General features: G+C 45.5%; 1 protein-coding gene across 3 annotated transcripts in view; it reads left to right on the forward strand.

Moving 5' to 3' along the window:
- Positions 1-10,253, forward strand: part of GRIA1 (glutamate ionotropic receptor AMPA type subunit 1) — a 121,287-nt gene extending 111,034 nt beyond the window's left edge. For 2 of the 3 annotated variants that reach the window (XM_063168880.1, XM_063168879.1), the window contains exons 15-16: positions 4,916-5,050; positions 6,993-10,253. In XM_063168880.1, the coding sequence (XP_063024950.1) occupies positions 4,916-5,050; positions 6,993-7,181 (324 nt within the window). In that variant the 3' untranslated portion in view covers positions 7,182-10,253. Of the gene's footprint in view, positions 1-4,915; positions 5,051-6,992 lie in introns of those variants that run through there. The other variant, XR_010029485.1, reaches the window with a different exon arrangement.
- The last annotated feature ends 528 nt before the right edge of the window (positions 10,254-10,781 follow it).

The raw sequence follows: 10,781 nt of genomic DNA on the forward strand, positions 1-10,781 counted from the left end.
CTGAGCTGCCCAGCTGCTCCATGAGTATCGCCTTCCTTTTTCCAAGGTGTCTACAGTCCATCTGAACCCAAACTCCAGAGACAAATGCTCCTGCTTTGCTGAATATTTTGTATGTCATGGCATCCCACGAGGTGCTGGACATTGAATCCATGGCCCCAGCTGCATTGCCAGACAGTGGGACACCCCAGACAGTATCCTGCACTGGGCAGCAATGTCCCTGCTGCTCTTGTCCCCACTGTGAACATGCAGCAGCCACCCTTCACATGGACCCAGGGATTTTCCAAACACACTCACCTCCAGCACTGCACATAGCTAGAAACCATCCACCAATTCTTGAGCTTTTCTGAGTCCCCTCTGTTGCCACAGCAGGAGAGACAGAGACACTGTAATAGGCACTTCCCTAGAAGGACCTGATTTTGAAAACAAGCACAGGATGGACTTTTTGCAGGCTATGAAATGGGCTTACAAGGGATGCCTTATGTTGTTGAAATGAAATGACAAGGTAGACTCTAAATTTTGTGGCAAATGATTCCTGAGGCTTTTGCAAGGCATTGGGAGAAATGGTCTTTTCCTAGACCATGATGGCAAACTGCTTTCAGGGACACCCAGGCGTGTCATGCAATTAAAAGACCTTTATCAAAGACACACATTTCCCAACCCTCTTCTTCTCCAGTGACAGAATTTTGGTTTTATTAAAAAAAAAAAAAAAAAAAAAAAAAAAAAAAAAGGAACAAATCCTGCTAGTGCCTTGCCCTGGCTTTGAAGGAGATTGGCAGATTTTCAAATCAAAGGTGTTTTATGCTGAGCAACCCCATCCCCGGCCATCCACGCGCTCCAACACATCCCTGGCAGCACTCTGAGACAGTGGTCAGTGCTGTCCTTCATTGCTGAGCTTCAGGCCTTTCCCCACCAAAGTCTGCCCAGCTTTTGGGGTAAAACCTCAACTTTTGGAGCTGCCATATGCTGTAAGGACAATTCATCTTCTGGAGACTGCAACAACTCAAGGTGCCACCACCCTGTGCTGCCAATGGGCTCTGCTCACACTGGGTGACAGAAGGGACCAGCCCTGCTGGGAAACTCAGCAAATTTGGCCTGTTGTCTGTCAGCCAAGGAGAATTAAATAATGACAAAGGGGATGATGGACACGGTGCCACGTTTGAGAGTAACAGACGGGAAGGTGCCTGGTTGCTGCAGCAACAAGGCTGGGAAGATGGGTTTTTCTTTTGGGAAGATGGGTTTTTCTTTCTCTTTTCACCTGCCAATCTTCCCCCCACGTCAGGGCTCTGCTGCTGCGGGAGACGAGCAGTGACATTTACACTCCCACTAACAAGCTGGTTCAGTGATGGGCAGCTCTGCAGGAGAGCATCTGGAGTCACAGAGCCTGAGCAGAGAGAGGGGAGTGTCCTCTCAAGCACATAGAATAATTTGGGGCTTTTTTGTTGTTATGAGCATTACTGGGACAGGATCATGCATGGAAACAGCAGGCAGAGCCACAGTGGGGCACTCAGGGCCTTTGACCCTTCATGTGGGTCAGGTCCTGCAGCTGATGAGAGCAAGGAAATGTCACTACTGCCCAAAGAACATCCTGCATGTCCTGCTGGGAGAGGGAAGGAAGAAAAAGGATATTAAAAGGAGGATTTGCAAGAAGTCAAGCATCACCACAGGAGCAGTTTCACTTCTCAGCCTGTTCATAGCAGCAGGCTGTGCCATCAGCCGTGCTCCTGCAGCTCAGCATTCCTCAGTGCCCCAGCAATCTGCCTTTGGCTCCTTGGGAGAAACCTTACTAAGGGACCAGAAGTAAAACTCAGGCTGCTTTTCCTTCCCTGTATCTTACCCCACCACTGTGTCTCTCAATGCTTTCCTTTGCCTTCTGGATAAGACAATGTTCAGTTCACCCAGAGTGTCACAGTAATAATAGGAACAGCAGTAATAAGAGTAATAACAATAACAATAATAATGCTGCTGCAAAGTAAATGTAAGAAAAACATAACAGCCCTGAAATGAATTGTAGTGGTGGTGCAGGAAACTGCTTTGGGTCATCTCCTCTCTCTTACTGGTTGTTCTGCTGCTGGCATGAGGAGGAAAGTGGGAATTAAGAACCAGCAGCCTTTCCTGGCTGCCAGACTGCTCTGCCACTGCAGCCAGCTGAGGAGGTGCCTCATTGGACCATGAACCCCAAACTGGGGGAGGAAATAAATATCATGGAAAATGAACCCTGAAATTTGTGTATTCCTATGCCCAACAGAGCCAAGGAAGGCAGATTTCCTAATCTATGGCTGCAAGTCAAAGACTATAATATGGATTGCACTGATCCATTTATTTGAAGGAGAGCATCAATGGGTTTTCTCTTGTCTAGAGTGTCATCCTTTTGCACAAAGCTTGGACATTCCTGATTTTGTGGAGATTTCCACCCTACTGCTAAATCAAGGTGAACAATTCGGCTGACAATCATTAGGAATACACAGATAAACAGGATCCTGTCCTGTCCCCATTCTTCCCTCTGAGCAGAAAGCATGTGCTAATCAGCCACATTTCATTAAGACGCCAGGCTAAAAGATTAAGATGCTGAGAAGGGCAGGCCCTTTTAGTGCCTTTATCCCTCCCTGAAGTTGGGGCAGCTCCTTCAGACTGAATTTTAATGGGCAAAGTACCTGATATGTTGTAACACAGTTTCCTCACAGTAATTGCTCTGCTTTTCTACATCTCCACTAAAAAACTCCCAGCATTTCCCAATTGGTGCTTAAAAGTACACCCAACAATCTGCAGAGAAGAGATGACTGAACAAATATACAGTCAAGCCTGGGGGGAAAACTGCATGAAGGCAGATTAGAAAATGACCAGAGAAATAATCTTTCACATATTGAAACTGCAGAAATTAAGAGGATATTTGCAGAAATCTCTCATTACAGAAAGCACACAGGAAGCATCAAGATTACAACCTGACCAGTGCATGAGGGTTATACAAGGAAGAAACCCAATCTTTCCACCAGCACATGGTGACCACAACAAGTCCCTTGCCAAAGTGATCAACCAGCAAAGCACAGAAAATGAGGTCACTTGTGGAGTTTTTTCCAGCAACTGAAACTCAGCAGGGATGGTCCCATAACAACCTTTGCCTCTTTCAGCAGAGGGCTCAGGATGGAATGTTGCTCCCCATGGTACCAGAGCCCACAGTGGGAGCACCATCTGGGAAGAAGCTTGGCAGCTTGCATGGGCAGTGGGTCCATGCAAGGACCCACTTGAAGATGTGGAGATGAAGGAGAAATAGAAGAAAAAATATCTTTTTAGCATTCTTGACCGGAACCCACTTTTCTTCTAATTTAAAAAAAATATATATATTCTCTTCTGTTACAGGAGGTTATTTTAATTGTGAAAATTGAGATGTTTCCATGCCTTGAGGGTTGACTTTTTTGCCACCAAACCCTAATACAGAAAAACACAAAATCCTTTGCAAAAACATACTTGCCTGAAAGACTGTACCAGTGTCAGGCAGACTGCCCTGTAGTGAAACCCTCCATGCTCATGTTGATGCTCCAGTTTGGACCCTTTCAACGTCACTCCAATATCCTTTTCTGATTCCTGAATCCCCTCCCTTCCCAAAAACTGTGGGTTGCTTCTTGTAAAACCTGCCAAGAATCAGCTGTCCTACAAGGGCAAGGAACAGGCTGTGCCACCCACCAGCCCACGTGTCCATGGAGCAGCAGAGAGGAACACCAAGAGCTGTGTGCAGAGGCTTCCTCACCAGCTGCAGACACTTCCACAGGCACCAGTGCTCTCCTTTAAATGTGTGGCTACATCTCAAACGAGCCACGTGCAGTTTCCCTCCCACGTCTACAGAGCAGGGCTGTCAATGCTGCTCAGACTCCTGATTTGCGCTGAGCTGCTGGGCTGGCCCTGGGGAATCTGTGCTGTCAAATAGGTACGGAGTGAAAACTGCAGAGCAGCAGCAAGCATGGAGCAGGGGACTCTGTCTGGTTCACTGCAGAGAAAGCCTGTCCTAGAAACAGGAGCTGAGCCAAGTTTGGGATCCTGTTGCTGCCCAGATTGTTCTCACACCCCAGCTCGACCTGGTCATCGTGGAGGAGAAGGTTCTGAAAGCTGCAGGGGGTGACATCAGGGTTAGATGTTAGAACTTGGTTTCCCTCGCAGTGAAATGAGTCTTTCTGAGCTTTGTCTCTTCCCCAGAGAGCCGTGACGATTCATTAGGCAATTGTAAAATCAGAATGTGGCTGCGGACTAAAAGTTGCGGCTCATTAATAGCCCTGTTTATTGCCAACCAAATAATTAGCTTAGACATGCATCAGCAGGCCTTGATTGCATATGAAATAACTGCCTTATTACATAGAAATCAAATGAGTTTCTGAGGACAGCTCAGGTGTCACCTCAACCCCAGAATTGAAAAGGAAGAGGAAAAAAAAGGAAAAAAACCCATCCACTTCAATGTGTTGCTCAGCAACAGAATTTGCGGGGGAAACAATCTAGGAATGAAGGAATGAGCATTTCCAAGAGAACAGGTTATTTCAGGCAAGACATCAGGGACGAGCAAATGTCACAGAGGAGGAAAATTTCAATTTTTTTTTCCTCCTTTAATCAATAATTCAAACTAGACATTTTGGATAAAACAAGCATTTAAGCTAGCTGATTGAAAAACAGAGATCCCAAACCTTTACCAAGAGTCACATTGTTGAGGAAATGTTTATTTGTTTGTGTGAGGGAAACGTTAGATTTACTAGACACCGAATTAAAAATTGAAAAAACGCTCTTAGAAATGTCACTTGTTCATTTAACGAGGAAGATGATGTAATGCCAGTTCTGCTATGTTGTGCAGCATCCTTCCCAGAGCAATCCCATGCTAATTTTGCTGTTCTCCTTTCCCGTGTGCCCTCCCTTCCCTCCCTTCTCCTGTTTCTTGCAGGACAAGACGAGCGCGCTGAGCCTCAGCAATGTGGCGGGGGTTTTCTATATCCTCATCGGTGGGCTCGGACTCGCCATGCTGGTTGCCTTAATCGAGTTTTGTTACAAGTCCAGAAGTGAATCAAAGCGGATGAAGGTGGCAACCCATTCCACGGCCTTTCACACCTCCTCTCTGATCCTCCCCCGGCTCCAAAGCTGCCTTCAGAGACGGATGCAGACCATGGGTGGAAAGCCAAGACATAGGGATAATGAAGTGACTGTGTCACTCAGCTTGCTAGAAAGGAATAGGAACATCTGAGGAAGCTGAGAGAGGGTCAAGTGGGCTGTCATGGGGAGCTGATGCAAGATCAGACATGTGGCAGAATGCTAATTCAAAATCCAGACACAGAGCAAAACCACAGCACAAGCAGCAACAGCAACGCATTGAAATTCCTTAAAATGAATGAAGGCAGGCTATGGCAATGTGTGTGCAGCATGGATAAAGTGTGCTGGGGCTGGTGTGATACAGCCGGTGCTGCAATATGGAAAAATCCCCAAACCCAGGCTCCTAACAGCAAGATAAAACTGGGAGAGTGCAGTAATGATTCACATCCTGTTGTTCCCTTTGCTAGCACCCTGCTGGCACCATTTCCAGGCTGACAACACCAATACATGCTCAGAGCATTGTTGCCCTGGAATGGATGATGTGGGCCTCCAAATCCCAGAATTATGGATCCTCTTTGAGAGAAATTGGCCTCCAATGTCTCCTGTAGTGCTTTTTTAAACTCCACCCTGTCATGGTCTTGCAGAAGCATATTTCCTACAGCCCAGGAGATCTGTTTCAGCCCTAAATTCTCGTGTGCCTGAATTTCTGAGTGTTGTGTCAAGAGTGAATTAGATTTGAGAGCTTTGGAGATAGACATTTAAGGCAGCACCTGTGGAGCACATATATCTGGGCAATCCTTTACACAGATACTGTGGTGTTAGGGGAGGCAGAGGGATGTGTGACACATCCCTGGTCTTCCTCATCTTCACCTCTCCCATGAGCATGGAATTTGTTATGGAAATATGAAGCACGCAGTGAGTTTCAAAAAATCCAAATAGGTTTTTATTTCACTGAAACTCACCCAGAATCATAAGGAAAATAAGCAACTGCTTCTTTGTGTGTTATGTCGCCATTTCACAGCAGGCTCAGTGTTTTGTCAGCAATAATAACATTTCTAATGCACTGAAAATGTGCTACAGCTCTTTTCCCTTTGAGGTCCAGGAAATTCCACAGGCAATGAGAGCTACCTTGAGCACAGGGGTAAAATATTATGAACCAATAATGTCCATGGAACTACAAAGATTAGATTATCATTTGTGCCCACTGTAAAGCTAGGTATGGCACAAATGCACTGCAAGAAAAGTGTCAGAATGCACTTAATAGCTATTCCAGATTTATCTGTTAGGGATAATTCTTCACCTGAATATCACAGTCCAGAAAGAATGATGGTGCCCTTGGAGATACCTTGAATGGAAAAAAAACAAATTTGCTTTATCTTTTAGTTAAATTGTTCTAAACAGATCGTCTCCTTAGATCTCTGAAAGTGAATGTTTTGGATGGATCTGGAACAGGAAGATGGAATTTTGTTTCCTGAATTAGGCTTGCATTTCCTAGTTACCTCAGTCATCACTGTAGACAAAAACACAGGCACATGCTCAAGTTGTCACATGAGGAAAGTTAAACATATGTTTGCAGTGAATCAGAGTCCACCGTGCATAACAGTCCTGGAGTAGCAATAGCATCTCTATGGGGGAAGTGTGTAAAATACTTCTGCTCAGATCCAGGATGACTGTTCTTATGTTGTAGAGTTTGAAGAGGTTTTTGGCATATGGCACTGTTGCTTTATGCCCCAAAATACTGCTGAAACATTTAATTTTGCATGTAGAAGAGGTGTGAATGAACAGAGCAGATGCAGTGGGGACATGCAGAAAGTGAGAGTCTGAATGGAGACAAGGAAGGGGAGAACAGTTACAGAAAGAACACACTGGCTAATATTATAATTTCTCCAACATTGCAAAGGACAGGGGGAGACCCCCCCGTCTTTCCTAAAAAGGGTTTTTGTTTAATCCCACAGCAATCAATCAACGAAGCCATACGGACATCAACCCTTCCCAGGCCGGCTGCAGCAGGAGGCAGTGGAGAAAATGGACGTGTGGTCAGCCACGATTTCCCCAAATCCATGCAGACAATCCCATGCATGAGCCACAGCACTGGCATGTCCCTGGGAGCTACGGGATTATAATTGGCCTTTTGACCCATTTCCTGGGTGAGAGCAGGGGCAGCCCAACTCCACCTCTCCAGAGCCAAAAAACATACCCAACACCAACAAGACAAACGATGATGACAGAAGGGACAATTGGATGGATCTTCTCAAGGAAATCAAATAAATTTCCCTTTTTATTTGCAAACAGATCCACTGGCAGGAGAACAGAAACAGGTCTGTACTGCAATAAGGAGAGTGTAATGGGATTTTACAGACTCGTGAACCATCCCTGATCAAAGAACCACTGGAACACTAATGAGGACTATGCCATTTTGTTTTAACTTGGTTGTTAATAAGTCTTAGTGTGTGCAATATATATATTTTTTCTTACTAATTCCTGTGGTGTCAGGGTAACATCAGCCCTTTCCCCCTTCCCTGCTCAGTCCTTCAATCTGGTTTAGTTTGGGATGCAAACCACAACGTCTGAGCTACTAAAGGCAAAAAAAGGGAAGACCAATATGTGGCAAGCTGAACTCAGTGCAGGGCGTCAGCATTGACCTCTTTTGTCCATTGTGGTTCTGCCTTCTTTGTTCTGTGGTGAACTTGGGCTGTGGAGTTATCTCAGCAAGGCAGACAGAGCTGCCCCAGCTCTCCCTGCAGCATGAAGGACTCGATGCAGGAAGAAACCTGAACACAAACACGAGGCTGTTTTACAGGGGGAGAAGTGATGGGTGAGTTTGGAAAGCCCAGGTAGCGTGAGGACAAAGCAGTAATTCTTCCAGAGATGATGAGTGGTGATTCAAGAGGAAAATCACGTGCCTGGAGTGGAGAGTGGCAGACTGGAGCAGAGGGTTGGTCTGAGATCACGGTCGGCTGCTAAGAGGGAAAGTAGATGTGGTATTTATTCCCCTCACGTGTGACTCTCCTGCCCGGGTTATTGGGGGCTAATAAGCAATTGTGAACCATTTCTTCATTGCTTAGCTTCTGTGTGTGCTCCCTTTCTGGTGGTCACATAAGGGAACCACCTTGGGCCAGGAACAGGCCATCTCCAGACACCCAGTTCTAGACAGCTGCCAATCAACCAGCGCTACGTGCTACAAGTCATGGGCTGCAACGGGGACCACCCTGCCCTCCTGCTCTGAAATCCCTTTATGGCCATTCTTCTCTAACTCAGAGGGACAATTTGTAGGTAGCTGGCCAGAATGGATTCCTGGAAGGAGCTGCTGAAGCAAACCAAGGAGGAGATCATACAAGCAACCATGACATGCTGGTCACACTCAATCTCCCCACCAAGCTGGGGCCTGTCTGGGTACAAAGCCAAGCGTAGCAGATTCCCACTCTGCTTAGAGAGGGGGAAGCATCCACAAGTCAGGAAAGCAGGCTGCTGACCCCAAACTTGGTGTTGTAGAAACCCACAGTGCCAGGGGGTCCAGCCACAGGCCTGGAGGTCAAGGGGGCAAGAATGGTTTTCCAGAACCACACAAAAGGTTCATTCTGTGAATCTCTGGCATGGACAGACAAACGCTTCCCACCCTGGTGCGCCTGAGAGACCTCAGGGGTATGACATTCTCAAGTGAAGGATTCCCAGGGGAGCACCTGGTGAGAGAGAAGATCTGTGGGGCAGGGGTTACAGTGAGCCCACTTGGCCTGCTCCCATCTCACTCATGGCAAATAAAGTTCAAAGGTTCTCACAGAGTCCAATACCTGTCCAGGGACTGAGCTGCTGCTGGAGCATTCTGAGCTGCTTTTTCTCATTTTCTTTACTCTTTTCTGTTTTTTTGCAACACAGCAAGAGAGGAGCCAGGAAAGAAGGGAATGTGAAGAGAAAATGATGTAGGCAAATGACTGGTACAGGTCTATGAGAAGAATCTGGAAGTAAGGCTGGAAACTGTGTGAATTCCAGTTTCCATTAGTGTATGACTGTGCAGAGCAATACATTTACCACTTATAAAATCAGCCTGGTCTGAAGCATCTGCTCCACTTATCCACTTGTCATGCAACAATTTGGAGACCAGCAAGTCAGAGTCAAGGTCCTAAGCCTGGGCACAGCATGTCTTGTGCCAATGTTTTCCTCTGTCCAAAACTGGGAACATTGTGATCTTCATCTCTCATCACTGAACATGAACTGTGCTAACAGCCACTCCAAGCACCACTTCAGGGCACCTTCTGTTGCTTACCATTCTTTTTAACCTGCTTTTCTTAATTTTGATGTCAGTTCTGTGTAACGCTAGCACAAGTGGAGGCATCCTTATCAGCACAAGCTCTTTTTTTCCATGTCCAGAGCCCTCAGATGAGTCTCCTGTCCCAGCTCTTGTCGTGTTCTGGGCCAGTGTGGTGGGAACAGGCTGCTGGTAGCCACCAGAGCCCCATCCTCCTCCAGGAGCAGGACCCCATGGCAGCAGGTCACAGCAGTCTCATGAGCAGCAGCACTGCTAGAACTGGCTACCTGTGACATGAAGATGTGAGATGCAGCTGTGTGAAAGGCTTTTGATCAGTGGAGGGGTTACAGAACAAAACAAAAAAAAAAAAAGAAAAAAAAAAAGGTGAATAGGACAAAAGCGTGGAAAATGTAAACTTGTAATATGTATTTTTACTACACTTTTCTTAAAAATAGAGTAATGGTAAAACTCTTGAAGACATTGACATTTTTTCTCAACAGGATTCCATATTTAACAGTTTTGGCTTTCATTAAATTTTGCTCTTTGGTACCTGGATCTTTTATTTAACAGCTATATTTGTTTTTAACTCTCTTTTGGTTTCTCTTCCTTTCTTTTATTTTCTTTTCTTTTGGCAGTACTGCAAAGGATTTTGCTTTATCAAATGCAATGGTGTTTTTCTTTTCACATTCTCTTTTTTTGAAGCAACATTTTTATTGGTAATTATTATTTACACAAAAAATAAGAAAACTATCAGCTGGAATTTTAGAACCAAGGATCCATGATCCATTTCTCATACCTGTCCATGCCGTTTTGTGCCAGTGCTGGATGTGTGGAAATGAAAATGATGTTACCCCTCAGGCAATATTACCCAACCTGAATCAAAAGAGATTTCTTTGATTTTTGCTGTGTCTGACTTGTGAACAGCAGCCGAATAAACTGCTTCAGGTTGAAATTGGGAATCTATCTAATATTTACCCAAGAGTCAGGAAACTAAATATTCATTGGGTTCAAATTTTATTATTTTGCTTTGTTTGGAGTCTAGTGGGGTTATTTTTTGAGGAGGGCTATTAGAGGATTTTAGCTTGTTTTTACAGAGAGGGAAGACATGGCCAGCTCAGAGAAAACTCAGAACCAGCACTGGTCCAAAAATCCCTACTAGAATCAGCTTTCCTAGGAGCTCCCATGCTGTTTCAGAGGCTTGGACATTTAAGATGCTTCTCACTCAGTTTTCACACAACTGACCTGCTAAGTTCCTTATCCAAAAGCTTGTTGAGAGGGGAAAAGAGAAGAGGATTTAAAGGGTGTTGGACATTTATGCAAATACTGACAGCTCCTGAAGTAAACTGCACTCATTAATGTCATGGTGTTGTGGAGCATTTGGTGTCACAGGTGTGGAAGGTGTCCCCTTCCCACATCCTCACTCCCAGTTATCATCTGGGAAAGCTGGGACACACAAGTGCCTTTGGACCAGGCATCCCAC

Source organism: Melospiza melodia, chromosome 14 (genome assembly GCF_035770615.1).
Source record: "Melospiza melodia melodia isolate bMelMel2 chromosome 14, bMelMel2.pri, whole genome shotgun sequence".
NCBI classification, from domain to species: Eukaryota; Metazoa; Chordata; class Aves; order Passeriformes; family Passerellidae; genus Melospiza; species Melospiza melodia.